This window comes from Leuresthes tenuis, unplaced genomic scaffold, assembly GCF_036924035.1.
Source record: "Leuresthes tenuis unplaced genomic scaffold, fLeuTen1.0.hap1 SCAF_3, whole genome shotgun sequence".
NCBI classification, from domain to species: Eukaryota; Metazoa; Chordata; class Actinopteri; order Atheriniformes; family Atherinopsidae; genus Leuresthes; species Leuresthes tenuis.
Genome location: NW_027325357.1, coordinates 1,601,338 through 1,623,904, shown reverse-complemented (window position 1 = coordinate 1,623,904; position 22,567 = coordinate 1,601,338). Strand labels below are relative to the sequence as shown.

Below are 22,567 nucleotides of genomic sequence, written 5' to 3'. Positions count from 1 at the left end.
CTCAGGAAGAGCTGCAAACCTCACAGTCCAAGCTCCCAACCACTTCTGTTTGCTTTGTTTGTCTTTGGAGTCCAGGGCTGTGAATAAATAACGAGGAGATACAAGGGAAGAAGCAATTCGGCGGAACGCTGATAAATTCAGCTCACGGATCATCAGCCGCAGCCGACCTAACCGCCGATCACCCGCCGTGATGTCATCATCAGAGCTTCGTCTCTGTGATGTCATCATCAGAGCTTCGTCTCTGTGAAGTCTTCATCAGCTCGCCCAGAAATCAGGCGGGAGGATGAAGTCAGATGCTGCACGTTATCACGCACAGAATGGAAGAGGATGGGCCCCTGGGCGAGATGAGAGGGGCCCCTGGGCTGAGATGAGAGGGGTCCCTGGGCTAAGATGAGAGGGGCCCCTGGGCTGAGATGAGAGGGGCCCCTGGGCTGAGATGAGAGGGGCTCCTGGGCTGAGATGAGAGGGGCCCCTGGGCTGAGATGAGAGGGGTCCCTGGGCTAAGATGAGAGGGGTCCCTGGGCGAGATGAGAGGGGCTCCTGGGCTGAGATGAGAGGGGCTCCTGGGCGAGACGAGAGGAGCCCCTGGGCGAGACGAGAGGGGCCCCTGGGCTGAGATGAGAGGGGCTCCTGGGCTAAGATGAGAGGGAACCATGGGCTGAGATGAGAGGGGCCCCTGGGCGAGATGAGAGGGGCCCCTGGAAAGTAAGAAAGAGTCTCTTTATCAGAGAGTTTAGGTCATGGGCAGATTGGCTCCTTGATTATTTCCTGAGACCTGCAGCTGATTCTGTGGCGCAGTGGTTCAATAACACTTCTGTGTGTGAGAAGTTTTGTGTCTAAGCATGAAGATGTTGCATGGGTGGCTGCGCTAAATATTCTTTCACCAGATGTTCATCAACAGACAGATGTTAACCTACGCAACATCAGCCACTATCAAGTGTTTCATAGACTGTTTCACAGACTTATTACAGTAATAAGGTGAGAGCGACCAGATTACAGTAATCTAATTACTTTAAAAAATATGACTGTAATCTGATTACTTTAAAAATATTACTGTAATCTAAATACTTTAAAAAAATATTACTGTAATCTGATTACTTTAAAAATTACTGTAATCTGATTATTTTCTGCATGAAAATGTTTCATATTTTCAACGTTTTTTTTAACACTGGGATTTCTGTTGTGTTAAAATGCAAGCGGAATTTGTCATTACCGACCGAGTTAAGAAGTGTCAGCTAAGATTTATCTGCGAGCCAGATACAGAAGAGCTGCATCTGGCAGGCCAGGAAACATCTGAGTACGTGACACACATGGACAGCGTATGTGTGTCACAAATTAGAAGTGCAGCAAGACTTGTTGAGCTTCTTTCAGTAGTTATTATTTCTAAGTCATCACTGATATGTCTTCAGCCCAGTAACTCTGCTGGGTCTCCTGAAAACGGTCGCTGCGTTGGCCGGGAATCGAACAGGGGTCGACTGCTTGGAAGGCAGCTATGCTCACCACTATACCACCAACGCTGTGGAACACGACATCTGGCCCATCTGGAGTGATGGGTCCGTCTGTACTCTCACTCTGATTGGCTGATCTTTAGCTGCGCTCTGATTGGTCGGTCGCTACTCTCACTCTGATTGGTCGATCTTTAGCTGAGCTCTGATTGGTCGGTCTGTACTCTCACTTTGATTGGCTGATCTTTAGCTGAGCTCTGATTGGCTGATCTTTAGCTTCGCTCTGATTGGTCGGTCGGTACTCTCACTCTGATTGGCCGATCTTTAGTTGAGCTCTGATTGGTCGGTCTGTACTCTCACTCTGATTGGCCGATCTTTAGCTGCGCTCTGATTGGTCGATCGGTGCTGTCACTCTGATTGGCCGATCTTTATATTATTGGCTGATATATATTATTCTTTTCATTATTTATCAATAATATAATATGTATTATTTATAGTAATAACAATAAATATATATTATTATTCTTTTTATTTTTCTTGTACACACACACATAATTGTTCTTGTTTCAATATTTTTTTTTAAATAAAATCTTGTTTGCTTAACAATGTTTGTACCAGTCATACTTATTCCAGTCCATCGGTTGTAACATTAAATATTTAATATTCAAGCCTAATTAGTGGTTGTTTCTGGTACATGGTTCAGTCCTGCTCATCTTAAAATCTCCATGGTTCTGATACATATCCTTTCAAAATAACTAAACTTGGTAATAAAGATAAAAAGTACTTTGGAAAAGATGACATTTCACAAAAGAGGTAAGTGCTGACAGTGCTTAGAGTCCAATAATGGTAAAAAATTAAATGGTAACTTGTTGATCTATTTGCAAATGCAGAACAACCAACCTTGTAAAGTTAGCATCACTCACGTAAGTAACCTAGCGAAGCTACACGAACTTTTCCCTCTAAAAATGTATTATTATTATTAAAGAGTAATCAAAACACTTTCAATTGTCAACCCCACAGCTCAAAAGCATTATTGACACGAAAATGCATCCCATACAACTTACGTTTACTTTAATATTTACCATGCAATAGCTGTAATCTGATTACTTAAAAAATTATTACTGTAATCTGATTACTTTTAAAAATATTACTGTAATCTGATTACTTTAAAAATATTACTGTAATCTGATTACTTTTAAGAATATTACTGTAATCTGATTACTTTTTAAGATTACTGTAATCTGATTACTTTCTGCATGAAAATGTTTCATATTTTCAACGTTATTTTTAACACTGGGATTTCTGTTGTGTTAAAATGTAAGCGGAATTTTTCATTACCGACTGAGTTAAGAAGTGTCAGCCAAGAGGTCCACCAAACAGCTTTGTGAGACTCTGTGGCACAATGGTAGCGCGTCTGACTCCAGATCAGAAGGTTGTGTGTTCAAATCACATCAGGGTCATTACTGCACGTTTATAGGTTTCTTCTACCTTATGAAGAAGTGAAAGTATCGAGAAATTGACTGATTTGCCGATCTTTAGCTGCGCTCTGATTGGTCGGTTGGTACTCTCACTCTGATTGGCCGATCTTTAGCTGCACTCTGATTGGCTGATCTTTAGCTGCGCTCTGATGGGTCGGTCGGTACTCTCACTCTGATTGGCCGATCTTTAGCTGAGCTCTGATTGGTCGGTCGGTACTCTCACTCTGATTGGCCGATCTTTAGCTGCGCTCTGATTGGTCGATCGGTGCTGTCACTCTGATTGGCCAATCTTTATATTATTGGCGGATATATATTATTCTTTTCATTATTTATCAATAATATAATATGTATTATTTATAGTAATAACAATAAATATATATTATTATTCTTTTTATTTTTCTTGTACACACACACATAATTGTTCTTGTTTCAATATTTTTTTTTAATAAAATCTTGTTTGCTTAACAATGTTTGTACCAGTCATACTTATTCCAGTCCATCGGTTGTAACATTAAATATTTAATATTCAAGCCTAATTAGTGGTTGTTTCTGGTACATGGTTCAGTCCTGCTCATCTTAAAATCTCCATGGTTCTGATACATATCCTTTCAAAATAACTAAACTTGGTAATAAAGATAAAAAGTACTTTGGAAAAGATGACATTTCACAAAAGAGGTAAGTGCTGACAGTGCTTAGAGTCCAATAATGGTAAAAAATTAAATGGTAACTTGTTGATCTATTTGCAAATGCAGAACAACCAACCTTGTAAAGTTAGCATCACTCACGTAAGTAACCTAGCGAAGCTACACGAACTTTTCCCTCTAAAAATGTATTATTATTATTAAAGAGTAATCAAAACACTTTCAATTGTCAACCCCACAGCTCAAAAGCATTATTGACACGAAAATGCATCCCATACAACTTACGTTTACTTTAATATTTACCATGCAATAGCTGTAATCTGATTACTTTAAAAAATATTACTGTAATCTGATTACTTTAAAAATATTACTGTAATCTGATTACTTTTAAGAATATTACTGTAATCTGATTACTTTCTAAGATTACTGTAATCTGATTACTTTCTGCATGAAAATGTTTCATATTTTCAACGTTATTTTTAACACTGGGATTTCTGTTGTGTTAAAATGTAAGCGGAATTTTTCATTACCGACTGAGTTAAGAAGTGTCAGCTAAGAGGTCCACCAAACAGCTTCCTGTGACTCTGTGGCGCAATGGTAGCGCGACTGACTCCAGATCAGAAGGTTGTGTGTTCAAATCACATCAGGGTCATTATTGCACGTTTATAGGTTTCTTCTGCCTTATGAAGAAGTAAAATTATCGAAAAATTGACTGATTGGCCGATCTTTAGCTGCGCTCTGATTGGTAGGTCGGTACTCTCACTCTGATTGGCCGATCTTTAGCTGCGCTCTGATTGGCTGATCTTTAGCTGCACTCTGATTGGCCGATCTTTAGCTGCGCTCTGATTGGTCGGTCTGTACTCTCACTCTGATTGGCCGATCTTTAGTTGAGCTCTGATTGGTCGGTCTGTACACTCACTCTGATTGGCCGATCTTTAGCTGAGCTCTGATTTGTCGATCGGTGCTGTCACTCTGATTGGCCGATCTTTATATTAATGGCTGATATATATTATTCTTTTCATTATTTATCAATAATATACTATGTATTATTTATAGTAATAACTAACAATAAATATATATTATTATTCTTTTTATTTTTCTTGTACACACACACATAATTGTTCTTGTTTCAATATTTTTTTTTTATAAAATCTTGTTTGTTTAACAATGTTTGTACCAGTCATACTTATTCCAGTCCATCGGTTGTAACATTAAATATTTAATATTCAAGCCTAATTAGTGGTTGTTTCTGGTACATGGTTCAGTCCTGCTCATCTTAAAATCTCCATGGTTCTGATACATATCCTTTCAAAATAACTAAACTTGGTAATAAAGATAAAAAGTACTTTGGAAAAGATGACATTTCACAAAAGAGGTAAGTGCTGACAGTGCTTAGAGTCCAATAATGGTAAAAAATTAAATGGTAACTTGTTGATCTATTTGCAAATGCAGAACAACCAACCTTGTAAAGTTAGCATCACTCACGTAAGTAACCTAGCGAAGCTACACGAACTTTTCCCTCTAAAAATGTATTATTATTATTCAAGAGTAATCAAAACACTTTCAATTGTCAACCCCACAGCTCAAAAGCATTATTGACACGAAAATGCATCCCATACAACTTACGTTTACTTTAATATTTACCAAGCAATAGCTGTAATCTGATTACTTAAAAAAATTATTACTGTAATCTGATTACTTTTAAAAATATTACTGTAATCTGATTACTTTAAAAATATTACTGTAATCTGATTACTTTTAAGAATATTACTGTAATCTGATTACTTTTTAAGATTACTGTAATCTGATTACTTTCTGCATGAAAATGTTTCATATTTTCAACGTTATTTTTAACACTGGGATTTCTGTTGTGTTAAAATGTAAGCGGAATCTTTCATTACCGACTGAGTTAAGAAGTGTCAGCTAAGAGGTCCACCAAACAGCTTTGTGTGACTCTGTGGCGCAATGGTAGCGCGTCTGACTCCAGATCAGAAGGTTGTGCGTTCAAATCACATCAGGGTCATTACTGCACGTTTATAGGTTTCTTCTGCCTTATGAAGAAGTAAAATTATCGAAAAATTCACTGATTGGCCGATCTTTAGCTGCGCTCTGATTGGTCGGTCGGTACTCTCACTCTGATTGGCCGATCTTTAGCTGGGCTCTGATTGGCTGATCTTTAGCTGCACTCTGATTGGCCGATCTTTAGCTGCACTCTGATTGGCCGATCTTTAGCTGCGCTCTGATTGGCCGATCTTTAGTTGAGCTCTGATTGGTCGGTCTGTACTCTCACTCTGATTGGCCGATCTTTAGTTGAGCTCTGATTGGTCGGTCTGTACACTCACTCTGATTGGCCGATCTTTAGCTGAGCTCTGATTTGTCGATCGGTGCTGTCACTCTGATTGGCCGATCTTTATATTATTGGCTGATATATATTATTCTTTTCATTATTTATCAATAATATACTATGTATTATTTATAGTAATAACTAACAATAAATATATATTATTATTCTTTTTATTTTTCTTGTACACACACACATAATTGTTCTTGTTTCAATATTTTTTTTTAATAAAATCTTGTTTGTTTAACAATGTTTGTACCAGTCATACTTATTCAAGTCCATCGGTTGTAACATTAAATATTTAATATTCAAGCCTAATATTACTGTAATCTGATTACTTTTTAAGATGACTGTACTCTGATTACTTTCTGCATGAAAATGTTTCATATTTTCAACGTTATTTTTAACACTGGGATTTCTGTTGTGTTAAAATGTTAGCGGAATTTTTCATTACCGACCGAGTTAAGAAGTGTCACGTAAGAGGTCCACCAAGCAGCTTCGTGTGACTCTGTGGCGCAATGGTAGCGCGTCTGACTCCAGATCAGATGGTTGTGTGTTCAAATCACATCAGGGTCATTACTGCACGTTTATAGGTTTCCTCTGCCTTATGAAGAAGAAAAATTGACTGATTGGCCGATCTTTAGCTGCGCTCTGATTGGTCGGTCGGTACTCTCACTCTGATTGGCCGATCTTTAGCTGCGCTCTGATTGGCTGATCTTTAGCTGCGCTCTGATTGGTCGGTCGGTACTCTCACTCTGATTGGCCGATCTTTAGCTGAGCTCTGATTGGTCGGTCTGTACTCTCACTCTGATTGGCCGATCTTTAGTTGAGCTCTGATTGGTCGGTCTGTACTCTCACTCTGATTGGCCGATCTTTAGCTGAGCTCTGATTGGCCGATCTTTATATTATTGGCTGATATATATTATTCTTTTCATTATTTATCAATAATATACTATGTATTATTTATAGTAATAACTAACAATAAATATATATTATTATTCTTTTTATTTTTCTTGTACACACACACACATAATTGTTCTTGTTTCAATATATTTTTTTTAATAAAATCTTGTTTGCTTAACAATGTTTGTACCAGTCATACTTATTCCAGTCCATCGGTTGTAACATTAAATATTTAATATTCAAGCCTAATTAGTGGTTGTTTCTGGTACATGGTGAACCATGCTCATCATAACTTGTTGATCTATTTGCAAATGCAGAACAACCAACCTTGTAAAGTTAGCATCACTCACGTAAGTAACCTAGCGAAGCTACACGAACTTTTCCCTCTAAAAATGTATTATTATTATTCAAGAGTAATCAAAACACTTTCAATTGTCAACCCCACAGCTCAAAAGCATTATTGACACGAAAATACATCCCATACAACGTACGTTTACTTCGATATTTACCATGCAATAGCTCACACTGTACCATACAAAACTATGAGAGTTTGCCGTTTGGTTGGAACCGTTAGAACTGTTGAGGCTTACATGAACCACGTGACAGCCCTAGCGGTGACATTAATGCGTGTCGTAACTCTGTATATACTCTATAGCTCTGAGTGAGACTACAGACTGACCATTGGCTGATCGGTCGCTCCGTTGGCCGGGAATCGAAGCCGGGTCAACTGCTTGGAAGGCAGCTATGCTCACCACTATACCACCAACATTGTGAAACACCACATCTGGCCCATCTGGAGTGAGACCGACAGCTAAGTGCTTCACACCAGAGGTCCACCAAACAGCTTCGTGTGACTCTGTGGCGCAATGGTAGCGCGTCTGCACCTTTATAGGTTTCTTCTGCCTTATGAAGAAGAAAAATTGCTGGTGCTCCTCACCAACCCTCCTGTGTTAACGTATCCGAATATGATGCTTCAGGCCAGAGTTTGGAAGCAGGTCTTTATCAACATCATAATGAGTTGATTTCTCTATCACAGTAATCTGATTACTCTATCACTGTAATCTGATTACTCTCACCTCATCACAGTAATCTGATTACTCTCACCTCATCACTGTAATCTGATTACTCTATCACAGTAATCTGATTACTCTCACCTCATCACTGTAATCTGATTACTCTCACCTCATCGCTGTAATCTGATTACTCTCACCTCATTATTATAACCTGATTACAGTAATCCGAATACTGTAGACTGGTTATTGAATGGTTAACCCTTATAGAAGTCTCATAGCACAACGTTCCTGATTCAGCTGCTCACTTTCAAAGCGCCGGGGTCCGTTTCAGAACCACAGCGATCCAGAACTGGATATCCAGCTCCTGCAGTCGGGCTCAGACTCACTCTGCGGGCTTCAGTTAGGATGTGAGCACACGGCTCTGAGCTCCGTTATCAGCACTTATTACCTCGAGGATCAGCTGTGCGGATGCTGATGGGGTCGTCTTATCTCTGCGGAGAAACCCTCCAGAGGCCCGACTCTCATCTCTAAGCCTCCATATTCTGAGGCCTGATTCGACCCACAGCTCAATGTTATCTCATCACCCTGAGAGGATTCCCTCGGTCCCCGTCTGCTCTCCATGACCGCCTCACATCTGTCCTCCGCTCCAACACCCCCACTGGACCCAGCAGCGCCATCTTATCTGGGCTGCAGCTGTCAGCATCTGCAGGCCTGAAGTGTTGAACAGCCTGTTGATGCTGGAAAGCACAGCGGCGGTGGAGCTGCAGACGCCACCCACAGGTTCAGGGGTCACTGCGAGCTTTGCCTGATTTCTGAGGACGCCACGACGCTCCGCTGTACAGCAGCCAGCCGGACCCTAAACAGCTTAAACAGCGCCGCAGCTTCGGGCTGGACTCATCTGAACCATGTCACTCTAATTTTAGCGAGCTGCACCTCCTGGTAAATGGGTTAATAACACAAATAATTGCCCTACTTGTTGCTTTATTTTGGGGGACATCAGAAAAAGGACGCCGCTCTCTGGAGGAACCGGCGGGACCGGCGGCCCGCTGCGAATCAGCACCATTTGAGCCGCTCAGGAGGACCCGGAGGATAAGCTCCATATCAGCAGAGTCTGGAGACTCGGAGGCTGCCGGCGGCGCGGCGAGCAGCTCATCACGGGGCGCTTCGAGTGCGTTTCAGCACGTCTAAAACATGTTGATCCTCAACAGTTTGCTCATATTTGGGACTCTTTCATGATGAATGAAGCAGGTACGACTGATGAGGGGAAATGAAAGCATTCATTCATTCAACTGTTTATTTTTTAATCATTTATTCATCTTTATTTCCTATATGACTTATAAGCATTTATTTATCTATGAATTCAAAGTATTTTCCAATTTATTTATTCAATTTTGTCATTTTTATTTCTTATAATATCTTATTCTGTTGATTTATCTTTTTATTTCTAATGAATTAATTACATTACAGACTGAAGAAGGCAGCGTGCATCATCATCAGTGACATCATCAGTGACATCACCTGGTTACTGTACAGCTTCTCTCTCCTGTTACATCATCATTATGGCTTCTTTTGTCGACCGCCGCTCTGAGCCTTTGTCTGTAATCATGGTTTATTTTAATTCTTACAGATTCATGGGAGCACGGTTTGTTTTCCTTCATTTCCGCAGCTCTGCATCACGGCGCCACGCTCGCAGCTCGCTGCAGACTGATGAAATGCAGGGAAACTACCCAGAAGCCTCTCTGCTTTCTCCTCTGTGTGCTGGAGTAAAACACGTTCAGCAGGTGTTTGGCGGCCCAAAACCGCGCTGATATGAAGCCATCAGGGCGTGATGGCGCTCCAGTTAAATGATTCCCTCTTTCAGGATGTGTTTGTGGCTGCAGGCAGCGAACAGATTCATCTTCATCCTCAGAGATCCGATGAGGGCGGAGGTTCGAACCTTGAGACTGGAGGGCCGAGGCGCCGAGCTGCCACTCAGCTCTGCAGCTCCATGTTTTATTCACAGCTCATTACGAAGACTCAGAACAAACCCAATCTGAGCAGAAACAGGAATGTTCCTGCAGAGATGATGTCTTCATAACGAGTGAATGGATCATAACAGTCGTCTGAAGTCCTAATTACCCCGAAACAACGTAACCCATAAAATCCTCAGCAGATGCTGAACAGGCCTGAGGGGCCTGAGGGGCCACGTTAAACGCTCAACTTTACTTACTGTGGCGACCAGAAACAGACACAAAACAGCCTGAATTACGCAGCGTTTTTATCACAAAGTGAAGAGAAGAGATCAGAGAAACATCTGTGTGTAAATGACATCATCTAAATACATCTAAAGTCCAAACTAAACACCAAAAACTACACAAAACCGCCTGAATTACGCAGCGTTTTTATCACAAAGTGAAGAGAAGAGATCAAGGAAACATCTGTGTGTAAATGACATCATCTAAATACATCTAAAGTCCAAACTAAACACCAAAAACTACACAAAACCGCCTGAATTACACAGCGTTTTTATCACAAAGTGAAGAGAAGAGATCAGAGAAACATCTGTGTGTAAATGACATCATCTAAATACATCTAAAGTCCAAACTGAACACCAAAAACTACACAAAACAGCCTGAATTACGCAGCGTTTTTATCACAAAGTGAAGAGAAGAGATCAAGGAAACATCTGTGTGTAAATGACATCATCTAAATACATCTAAAGTCCAAACTAAATACCAAAAAGAACACAAAACAGCCTGAATTACGCAGCGTTTTTATCACAAAGTGAAGAGAAGAGATCAGAGAAACATCTGTGGGTAAATGACATCATCTAAATACATCTAAAGTCCAAACTAAACACCAAAAACAGACACAAAACAGCCTGAATTACGCAGCGTTTTTATCACAAAGTGAAGAGAAGAGATCAAAGAAACATCTGTGTGTAAATGACATCATCTAAATACATCTAAAGTCCAAACTGAACACCAAAAACTACACAAAACAGCCTGAATTACACAGCGTTTTTATCACAAAGTGAAGAGAAGAGATCAAGGAAACATCTGTGTGTAAATGACATCATCTAAATACATCTAAAGTCCAAACTAAACACCAAAAACTACACAAAACAGCCTGAATTACGCAGCGTTTTTATCACAAAGTGAAGAGAAGAGATCAGAGAAACATCTGTGTGTAAATGACATCATCTAAATACATCTAAAGTCCAAACTAAACACCAAAAACAGACACAAAACAGCCTGAATTACGCAGCGTTTTTATCACAAAGTGAAGAGAAGAGATCAAAGAAACATCTGTGTGTAAATGACATCATCTAAATACATCTAAAGTCCAAACTAAACACCAAAAACAGACACAAAACAGCCTGAATTACGCAGCGTTTTTATCACAAAGTGAAGAGAAGAGATCAAGGAAACATCTGTGTGTAAATGACATCATCTAAATACATCTAAAGTCCAAACTAAATACCAAAAAGAACACAAAACAGCCTGAATTACGCAGCGTTTTTATCACAAAGTGAAGAGAAGAGATCAGAGAAACATCTGTGGGTAAATGACATCATCTAAATACATCTAAAGTCCAAACTAAACACCAAAAACAGACACAAAACAGCCTGAATTACGCAGCGTTTTTATCACAAAGTGAAGAGAAGAGATCAAAGAAACATCTGTGTGTAAATGACATCATCTAAATACATCTAAAGTCCAAACTGAACACCAAAAACTACACAAAACCGCCTGAATTACACAGCGTTTTTATCACAAAGTGAAGAGAAGAGATCAGAGAAACATCTGTGTGTAAATGACATCATCTAAATACATCTAAAGTCCAAACTAAACACCAAAAACTACACAAAACCGCCTGAATTACGCAGCGTTTTTATCACAAAGTGAAGAGAAGAGATCAGAGAAACATCTGTGTGTAAATGACATCATCTAAATACATCTAAAGTCCAAACTAAACACCAAAAACAGACACAAAACAGCCTGAATTACGCAGCGTTTTTATCACAAAGTGAAGAGAAGAGATCAGAGAAACATCTGTGTGTAAATGACATCATCTAAATACATCTAAAGTCCAAACTAAACACCAAAAACTACACAAAACAGCCTGAATTACGCAGCGTTTTTATCACAAAGTGAAGAGAAGAGATCAGAGAAACATCTGTGGGTAAATGACATCATCTAAATACATCTAAAGTCCAAACTAAACACCAAAAACAGACACAAAACAGAGTAAATCAAAGAACTTAGAACAAACGGGACCATAGAAAAGACTAAAGGACGCCATCAGCCTCCTCGTCTTCATCTTCACATCACGCTGCGTTCACTGAACCTCAGAAACTCAAACTCTTCTCAGCAGTTATTTGATCACTAATGAGCTGAAAACACTTTGTTCTCAGATTCTTTGTCTGAGGAACATCTGGAGGTTGATAACTGAGCTGCTGTTTAGAAAAGCCGAAAAGCCAGAAAAACCTCTGCTTTGTGTGATTTTTAGAAGTTTGTTACTGATGCAGCACCGAGGCACACATCATCCAGCCACCACTGAAACAAGCTAATAAACGTCAGTGAAACATTTCAGCAGCAGCTTAAGGCGAGTCCATAAAAGCTAAAACCCAGAGGAAGCCCGGGGTTTATGGAGCTGCCGTGTGACGCCTGTAATTGGTGGAATCCGGTGATTTTCTGCACCTTGGCAGCGGTTTTCGCTGTGTTTGGGCTTAAAGGACGGACAGACCGCTTCCTCAGAGCATCACTGAGAGGCGCTGTGATCAATCACGCCACACATGGACACCTCGGAGTAACGTCCACTTCCTGCCTCACGGTGACGAACTGTCATTTCACAGGAAGCCACTTGAATAATGAGAACATGTAGCCTGAGGCGTGTTGAAAAGATGCAGGAACTACGGCCCAAAGGCTGAAATGTCGGCTGCAAACTTCACAATAAAACAAAAAGTTTGGTGCAAACTGAACCAAGAAATAACCACTTCCTGTCCCAGGAAGGTCCTCTGTGGGCGGGGCTCCGGCCCCAACAGAACGCTGACATGTACGGGTGCTGCGTGCTCCTGTGGTGAGTTCAATGTTCACGTATAAGGATCTGTGTTAGAAAAACTCTCTCAAAATCAGGCTCAGAGTCGCTGGAAACGATTAAAACAAAACATTTATTTCTTGCAAGAAAGAGACGAGTCGGCAAAACCTGTCAGGAAGCTGCTCAGAGTTGTCTGCCAACAAAATGGTGCTAATGCTATTTATACTGTTTATGCTTGCTGACCACACAATGTTATGGGAAGAGACGTTCAATGTTATGGGAAAAGGTGCATTTCTCACCATTTAATATTATGGGAAGAGACGTTCAATGTTATGGGAAAGGGACGTTCAATGTTATGGGATAAGGCGCATTTCTCTCCATTTAATATTATGGGAAGAGACGTTCAATGTTATGGGAAAAGGCGCATTTCTCACCATTTAATATTATGGGAAGAGACGTTCAATGTTATGGGAAAAGGCGCATTTCTCACCATTTAATATTATGGGAAGAGACGTTCAATGTTATGGGAAAAGGCGCATTTCTCACCATTTAATATTATGGGAAGAGACGTTCAATGTTATGGGAAAAGGCGCATTTCTCACCATTTAATATTATGGGAAGAGACGTTCAATGTTATGGGAAAAGGCGCATTTCTCACCATTTAATATTATGGGAAGAGACGTTCAATGTTATGGGAAAAGGCGCATTTCTCGCCACTTAATATTATGGGAAGAGACGTTCAATGTTATGGGAAAAGGCGCATTTCTCGACACTTAATATTATGGGAAGAGACGTTCAATGTTATGGGAAAAGGCGCATTTCTCGTCATTTAATATTATGGGAAGAGACGTTCAATGTTATGGGAAAAGGCGCATTTCTCACCATTTAATATTATGGGAAAGACGACTTCATGCAGTCAAAACCCTTTTGCTTGATACATAGTATTATGAGAAGAGAAAAGATGGGGAGGAAACCTCCCACCATCACAGAACTCTTATTCTTGCAGCTTTTCTCATAGTATAACTATAATTTTTCCAACAATCTGTTTTGATCAGATGTGACGCCGTCACTCCTCTGATGTCGACTCAGAGCGTTCACACAGGACCTAAAGGCCCACCGACGGTAGGAAACCTCCAGCAGAACCAAGCTTAGCTTCTGTTTCTGGCTCCTTCTGACCGGATCTGGGCAGATCAGGGCAGCATGTGAGCAGCCACAGCCGTCCAGGAGCAACAGAGCAGAACCTGCAGTGAAGTCCTGCTGGAACACGAGAGGTCGAAGCAGTCTGAGCGAACCCTCCCTGCAGAGGAGGCCGTGAAACACCTGGAAAACGAGCATCATCCTGTCCCACTGCGATGGCTCAGGTCTCCTCTGCTGGGCCGGACCTCTTTAAGTCTCACAGTTTGCTGGATTCTTCCCTGTCTGAGCCACAGAATAAAGTTGCCAGCTGGTGTCTCGCCTCCACGCTGTTGCTTTGTTGGAATCAATCATCCTGAAATGACGCAGACGGTGGTTTCATTATATAACTGCATGTTTAGTTCTGTGGGGGGGGGGGGGTCCCGAATTAAAAAGAGAGGCGGAACAGAAGCAAACAAACACTTCCAGGGAAACGGGGGTTGTGACGATAAATTAGGTGCAGCAAATTCATTTGGACGGCTGTAAAGTTCATATCTCTGAAAATCAATCAGTGAGAGCTGGAAATTACAGAGAACAAAGGAGGGGGGGGGGGGGGGGGTAAAGAAGCTGAGCTAAAAAAAGAAAATACAACATAATATGTTCTTTTCTTTTTTCTTCTGCAGTCGATACTCGAATCAGAACAGGTTCATTAGTGTTCCAGGACCGTTCTCACCTTCATACTGACTCACTAATTGCGAAACATTATTGATTGAAGTCTAGGAAGGATTCTAGGTTTGTGTTTACCACTGAGGAGACTCTCTCCATGAGAGAAAACAGTCGATGTGCAGTGATGGCGCTCAGAGGCGGTCAAACAAAAGTCTTTCCAGCCTTTAACTACCTGACAGGAAGCACAACTGAGTGATTTACAGTCCCTGAAAAGCTGGAAGTGAGACGTTTTATCATTTCGTGTAAAATATCAGCTCATCTGGAGCCTGACGCGTCAAAGAGAAGCTTCCCACCGTTAGCCACAGCTAATTAGGCCAATCAGAGGCCCAGAAACTCCAAGCTGAGCCCAAACAAACGTCCTCCATAACTTTTCTGTCTGAAATCAGCTTCCCAGCAGGACTTAAAGCTCTGCCATCATGGCTCGGGACCGTCAGGGCGCCATAAAACTGTAAATAATGCTATTCTGAGGGAGATTAGATTAGTATCTGAGCTGGTCAAAGGACAAGAGTCTGAACGCTCCTTCAGAGCACGAAGCAAAGGCCTTATCAGCGGAACCAGGAGGAAACTGGATGTAAGTAGATAGGGGAAGAGGGGAGAGCTTTTCTGCCCATTTTACACACTTTTTCTGCCTTTTGTGGGATTAAATTATTCTTTGCATTGATGCAAAACTGGATATAGATGAATATTAGTGAAATAATACAGAAGAGGAAGAGTTTCAGCCCAACCTGCTTATTTCTGATCCTGAATCTTTAAGATAAAGAGCCCAAAGTCAGTTTGTATCGGTCAGAAAGGGAGGAAGGGAGTGAAGTTCCAGAAAAGTTGGGAAGCTGTGTGGAAAAAACTCATTTTTAACTCACAGTCGGGTGCAGAAACGGGTCAAAGGTTGGAAGTGAGACGCTTTCTTAACTCTGATGCAGCAACACAGCTCATAAAAGCTGGGCCAGCTCTTCTTTTAACAACATCTGCAAACATCTGGAACTGAGGAGACCAGCTGCCGGACCTCTGGCCGAGGAATGTTGTCCCGTTCCTGTCTGATGGAGGATTCCCGGCTCTTCTTTGTTGCATTTAGATGTTTTCAGGTGGTGAAACATCTGGACTGCAGCTGGACTCTTGAAACATCTGGACTGCAGCAGGTCAGTGCAGCAGCTGGACTCTTGAAACATCTGGACCGCAGCAGGTCAGTGCAGCAGCTGGACTCTTGAAACATCTGGACTGCAGCAGGTCAGTCCAGCAGCTGGACTCTTGAAACATCTGGACTGCAGCAGCTCAGTGCAGCAGCTGGACTCTTGAAACATCTGGACTGCAGCAGGTCAGTCCAGCAGCTGGACTCTTGAAACATCTGGACTGCAGCAGGTCAGTGCAGCAGCTGGACTCCTGAAACATCTGGACTGCAGGCAGGTCAGTCCAGCAGCTGGACTCTTGAAACATCTGGACTGCAGCAGGTCAGTGCAGCAGCTGGACTCCTGAAACATCTGGACTGCAGGCAGGTCAGTCCAGCAGCTGGACTCTTGAAACATCTGGACTGCAGCAGCTCAGTGCAGCAGCTGGACTCTTGAAACATCTGGACTGCAGCAGCTCAGTGCAGCAGCTGGACTCTTTAAACATCTGGACTGCAGCAGCTCAGTGCAGCAGCCGGACTCTTGAAACATCTGGACTGCAGCAGGTCAGTGCAGCAGCTGGACTCTTGAAACATCTGGACTGCAGCAGCTGGACTCTTGAAACATCTGGACTGCAGCAGGTCAGTGCAGCAGCTGGACTCTTTAAACATCTGGACTGCAGCAGCTCAGTGCAGCAGCCGGACTCTTGAAACATCTGGACTGCAGCAGGTCAGAGCAGCAGCTGGACTCTTGAAACATCTGGACTGCAGCAGGTCAGTCCAGCAGCTGGACTCTTGAAACATCTGGACTGCAGCAGGTCAGTCCAGCAGCTGGACTCTTGAAACATCTGGACTGCAGCAGGTCAGTGCAGCAGCCGGACTCTTGAAACATCTGGACTGCAGCAGGTCAGTGCAGCAGCCGGACTCTTGAAACATCTGGACTGCAGCTGGACTCTTGAAACATCTGGACTGCAGCTGGACTCTTGAAACATCTGGACTGCAGCAGCTGGACTCTGCTGCTGGAACAGATGCAGGATGTGGTTTAACTTTGTCCTGCTGAAATATTTCAGGCCTTCCCTGAAGGAGATGCAGATGTTGCTCTAACACCTGTTCATACCTTTCAGCACTGATGGAGCCTTTCCAGATGTGCAGGTTTCCAGCTCCAGAGGCTCTAATGACCCCCCCACACACACACTCACATTTGGTGCTGCATGAATCGGACTGTACCTTTGAAGTTTGTTTGTTATAAATAGAAGTGAACTGACAGATTTGTGGGAGGGCGACCTGTTCAGGGTGGACTGAGAGTCACATCTGCACCTCATCTGCTCCACACCTGATCACACACCTGTTCACACACCTGATCTCACACCTGTTCTCACACCTGATCACACACCTGATCACACACCTGATCACACACCTGATCACACACCTGATCTCACACCTGTTCTCACACCTGTTCACACACCTGATCACACACCTGATCTCACACCTGTTCTCACACCTGTTCACACACCTGATCACACACCTGATCACACACCTGTTCTCACACACCTGATCACACACCTGATCACACACCTGATCACACACCTGATCACACACCTGATCACACACCTGATCACACACATCTGTTCACACACCTGATCACACACCTGATCACACACCCGATCACACACCTGATCACACATCTGTTCACACACCTGTTCTCACACCTGTTCTCACACACCTGATCACACACCTGATCACACACCTGATCACACACCTGATCACACACCTGATCACACACCTGATCACACACCTGATCACACACCTGATCACACACATCTGTTCACACACCTGATCACACACCTGATCACACACCCGATCACACACCTGATCACACATCTGTTCACACACCTGTTCTCACACCTGTTCTCACACCTGATCACACACCTGATCACACACCTGATCACACACCTGATCACACACCTGTTCACACACCTGTTCACACACCTGATCACACACCTGTTCACACACCTGATCACACACCTGATCACACACCTGTTCACACACATCTGCACCTCATCTGCTCCACACCTGTTCACACACCTGATCACACACCTGATCACACACCTGATCACACACCTGATCACACACTCGGTTACCTGTGCACTTCCTGCTGCTCTCGTCTTTCTTGGAGGAGCTCATCAGTTTGCAGTTGAAGTTCTCCTCCCAGTACTCAGCGAACCACACGTTCCTGCGATTGTTCTCCAGAGTCCGGGATGTGAAGTAGGCGTCAAAACCTGCAAGACAAACACAGTGATCAGGAGTGAACGTCTCCCCTGATGCCGCTCAGGAACTCCTCGGGAAGCAGCTCATCCTGGGAAACAAGCAGAAACATTTCCACGTTAAACACTGAGCAACACGTTGTGTAACGCCGCCGAACGCACGCCAAGACGACAACAGAAACCCTCACATATGGTAATAAAACTCCTGGCAGCAGGAGAAATCCTCGGGATGAATAGAAGCAGAAATAGCTCCCAACATGCAACCTCTGCAGGGAGCACAAAGAGCTGAGGCCGGTGGAAGGTGGAGCGTGGGTTTGCTCACATAAGTGCATTAAGAGATTAACATTAGAAATGAAGATAAACACAAGAAAGGGGGTCAGAACAGAGGCTGTCAGCCATGTTCTTTATCAGATGTTCGGCAGAGAAACTGCAGCGGAAACATGAAGCTGCTTCGGTGAAAGTTTCCAAACAGCTGCTGTTTGGCTTTAATGTCTCACCGTACTGCTGATTTTTCACTTTAAACTTTCCATTTGAACCATTTAGTCGGCTTGTAAACAGCAGCTGGTTGTGAGTCTGATGGCTGAATGTCCAGCTGCTCCTCAGCTCGCAGTCACTGAAGAGAAAGATCCTCCATCCATCATCTTCCAGGCAGCAGGGAAACCCAGCGACCCTCTCCAGCTCCTCCTGGAGGATCCCGAGGCGTTCCCAGGTCAGATGGGATATATAATCCCTGCAGTGGGTTCTGGTTCTGACCCGGTTCCTCCTCCCAGGAGGCATCCTAACAGAGGAACCACCTCAGCTGACTCCTTTCTATGTGGAGGAGCAGCGGCTCGACTCCTCCCTCCTCCCTCTGGATGATGGAGCTCCTCCCCCCGGAAGGTGGAGCTCCTCCCTCTGGATGATGGAGCTCCTCCCTGGATGATGGAGCTCCTCCCCCCGGAAGGTGGAGCTCCTCCCTGGATGATGGAGCTCCTCCCCCCGGAAGGTGGAGCTCCTCCCTCTGGATGATGGAGCTCCTCCCTGGATGATGGAGCTCCTCCCCCCGGAAGGTGGAGCTCCTCCCTCCGGTTGGTGGAGCTCCTCCCCTCGGAAGGTGGAGCTCCTCCCTCTGGATGATGGAGCTCCTCCCTGGATGATGGAGCTCCTCCCCCCGGAAGGTGGAGCTCCTCCCTCCGGTTGGTGGAGCTCCTCCCCTCGGAAGGTGGAGCTCCTCCCTCTGGATGATGGAGCTCCTCCCTGGATGATGGAGCTCCTCCCCCCGGAAGGTGGAGCTCCTCCCCTCGGAAGGTGGAGCTCCTCCCTCTGGATGATGGAGCTCCTCCCCCCGGAAGGTGGAGCTCCTCCCTCCGGTTGGTGGAGCTCCTCCCCTCGGAAGGTGGAGCTCCTCCCTCTGGATGATGGAGCTCCTCCCTGGATGATGGAGCTCCTCCCCCCGGAAGGTGGAGCTCCTCCCCTCGGAAGGTGGAGCTCCTCCCCCGGAAGGTGGAGCTCCTCCTCCGGATGGTGGAGCTCCTCCCTCCGGTTGGTGGAGCTCCTCCCCTCGGAAGGTGGAGCTCCTCCCCCGGATGATGGAGCTCCTCCCCCCCGGATGGTGGAGCTCCTCCTCCGGATGGTGGAGCTCCTCCCTCCGGTTGGTGGAGCTCCTCCCCTCGGAAGGTGGAGCCCCTCCCCCGGATGATGGAGCTCCTCCCCCCCGGATGGTGGAGCTCCTCCCCCTATCTCTCAGGCTGAGCCCCGCCCCCCTCTGAAGGAAACTCATTTCAGCCGCTTGTATCCAGCTCCTCCTTCTTTGGGTCAGAACCCAGATCTGTGAGCTCAGGTGAGGGTTGGAACAAAGATGGAGCAGGAACCTGAAAGCTTCTCCTTCCGGCTCCTCTTCACCAAACGGACCGGAGCAGCGCTGTTAGCTGGGTGGACCCACAGAAGCTCAGACAACTCAGAACTGGGTTTGATGCAGAACTTCTCACTGGTGTTTCAAAGGTTGTTCAGATGACTCCAGGATAACAGGATAGTCCAGCAGTCCAGAACCGGCAGCTCTTTATCCTCCAACTGTTAACTCCAAAAGCAATGGTTCCACAGCTTTCATTAACAGAGGATCCATCCAAATGAGTTTATTCACTTCAAACCAGAGCAGACAGAGTTATGATGCAGGAACCTCACTCTCAGCAGGTTGGGGCAGGCAAGTCTGTCCATCTCTGACTCCAACTCCCCATCACTGAGAGACTAAAGCTCCTCCACCCGAGGCAGAGACTCCTCCCGACCCGGAGGGAGCGCTCCAGAAGAACCACGGCCTCAGATTCGGACGATTGAAATCATTAAAAGTGAAAACAGATCATCCACCCAGGGTGAGGATGCTCAAACTGGGGCAGCCATGTTTCCCCACGTCTCTGGGGGCCGCAGAGGGACAGCTGGGCTGCTGCCATCTATTTCAAGTTGATGACTTTCTAACCCTGAGAAATGCTGCGAAGGCTTTGAATGACCTGTAAGAGCTGATGGTGCAGTGACAGGTCGGGAGGGGTCGGGTCCTCCGGCAGCATCTCCTCAGCCTGAGAGGAAAGCTAAAGGAGCTTTAGCTTTCCACGTCAGAGCAACCCGGAACAAAAGGAGTTTTAACAGTAGCTGCGTGTGGACGTAACCTCAGGGAGAGATCTGAGTTTGATCTGGATTTATCTCCGTCTCAGACGGACTCAGACGACCTCGTGGAGGAGAAAACGTCAGATCAGAGCTTGTCTTCGGGTCCTGAGGAGAAGCTGCGGAGCAGGAAAACATCGGCCCACACCACTGTTTGATAAACACAAAGAGTGTTTTATTAATGCCGCTCTGCTGGGGAACCGCTTCCAGTCCCACTTCTTTACATCTTCCTGCACTTGTGATCTTAAAAGGCCTCGCGACCCCCCGAGTAACGAGGGGTTTCTTCCACTTCACGTCTTTGTTGTGCTAAGACCAAAGAAGTGGAGCACATCAGTCCAGCTGTGAGGTCTTTCCACCGGCTGCCGGTCCATCAGAGGATAGACTTTAAGGTTCTGATGCCGGTCCATCAGAGGATAGACTTTAAAGTTCTGATGCCGGTCCATCAGAGGATAGACTTTAAAGTTCTGCTGCTGGTCCATCAGAGGATAGACTTTAAGGTTCTGATGCTGGTCCATCAGAGGATAGACTTTAAAGTTCTGATGCTGGTCCATCAGAGGATAGACTTTAAGGTTCTGATGCTGGTCCATCAGAGGATAGACTTTAAAGTTCTGATGCCGGTCCATCAGAGGATAGACTTTAAAGTTCTGATGCCGGTCCATCAGAGGATAGACTTTAAGGTTCTGATGCCGGTCCATCAGAGGATAGACTTTAAAGTTCTGATGCCGGTCCATCAGAGGATAGACTTTAAAGTTCTGATGCCGGTCCATCAGAGGATAGACTTTAAGGTTCTGATGCCGGTCCATCAGAGGATAGACTTTAAGGTTCTGCTGCCGGTCCATCAGAGGATAGACTTTAAGGTTCTGATGCCGGTCCATCAGAGGATAGACTTTAAAGTTCTGATGCCGGTCCATCAGAGGATAGACTTTAAGGTTCTGATGCCGGTCCATCAGAGGATAGACTTTAAAGTTCTGATGCCGGTCCATCAGAGGATAGACTTTAAGGTTCTGATGCCGGTCCATCAGAGGATAGACTTTAAGGTTCTGCTGCCGGTCCATCAGAGGATAGACTTTAAAGTTCTGATGCTGGTCCATCAGAGGATAGACTTTAAAGTTCTGATGCCGGTCCATCAGAGGATAGACTTTAAAGTTCTGATGCCGGTCCATCAGAGGATAGACTTTAAGGTTCTGATGCCGGTCCATCAGAGGATAGACTTTAAGGTTCTGCTGCCGGTCCATCAGAGGATAGACTTTAAAGTTCTGCTGCTGGTCCATCAGAGGATAGACTTTAAAGTTCTGATGCCGGTCCATCAGAGGATAGACTTTAAAGTTCTGATGCTGGTCTATAAAGCTCTGAATGGTCCAAAATACATCAGTGACCTCCTGACCCACTATGAACCTCCCAGACCCCTCAGGTCATCTGGATCCGGTTCTTTATCAGTTCCCAGAGTCAGAACCAGACCTGGAGAAGCTGCATTCAGCTTCTATGCTCCACATGTCTGGAACAAACTCCCAGAAAGCCTCAGATCAGCTGAAACTCTCAGTATTTAAGTCCAGGTTGAAGAAACATCTGTTTTCTGCTGCATTTGAATAAGCTTGAGTTTCAAAACGGAATCAGATTTTAACTCCTGATTTTATCTATTGTTCTTATTTCTTTCTTTTGCTTAAATTTTAAATCCTGCGTTTTATTTCTTCTGTTTTAATGTCTCTGTGAAGCACTTTGAATCCCCTTGTTGTTGAATTGTTCTATAAAATAAACTTGCCTTGCTTTAAAAACGGTGTTTGGCTGCAGATGAGGTCATCGGTCACGCTGGGCAGGTTCAGAGCAGCACGCCTGTGAGAACTGAGGCTTCACCTGCTTCTGCAGCAGCTCTCATTCACATTTTCTGGGTCATGGGTTT

The 22,567-nt window shown here is 44.3% G+C and overlaps 1 protein-coding gene and 4 non-coding genes across 6 annotated transcripts in view; 4 read left to right on the top strand and 1 right to left on the bottom strand.

The window, feature by feature from the left end:
• grm7 (glutamate metabotropic receptor 7) overlaps nucleotides 1-22,567 on the bottom strand; it is a 244,652-nt gene that overhangs the window by 84,985 nt on the left and 137,100 nt on the right. For both annotated transcript variants that reach the window (XM_072381382.1, XM_072381381.1), the window contains exon 5: nucleotides 17,917-18,054. In XM_072381382.1, coding sequence (XP_072237483.1) covers nucleotides 17,917-18,054 — 138 coding nt within the window. The remainder of the gene's footprint in view (nucleotides 1-17,916; nucleotides 18,055-22,567) is intronic.
• trnaw-cca (transfer RNA tryptophan (anticodon CCA)) lies at nucleotides 2,834-2,905 on the top strand. Its single transcript has one exon. It is a non-coding gene; the product is annotated as a tRNA-Trp (tRNA).
• Nucleotides 4,145-4,216, top strand: trnaw-cca (transfer RNA tryptophan (anticodon CCA)). Its single transcript has one exon. It is a non-coding gene; the product is annotated as a tRNA-Trp (tRNA).
• trnaw-cca (transfer RNA tryptophan (anticodon CCA)) lies at nucleotides 5,516-5,587 on the top strand. The gene has a single exon. It is a non-coding gene; the product is annotated as a tRNA-Trp (tRNA).
• Nucleotides 6,410-6,481, top strand: trnaw-cca (transfer RNA tryptophan (anticodon CCA)). Its single transcript has one exon. It is a non-coding gene; the product is annotated as a tRNA-Trp (tRNA).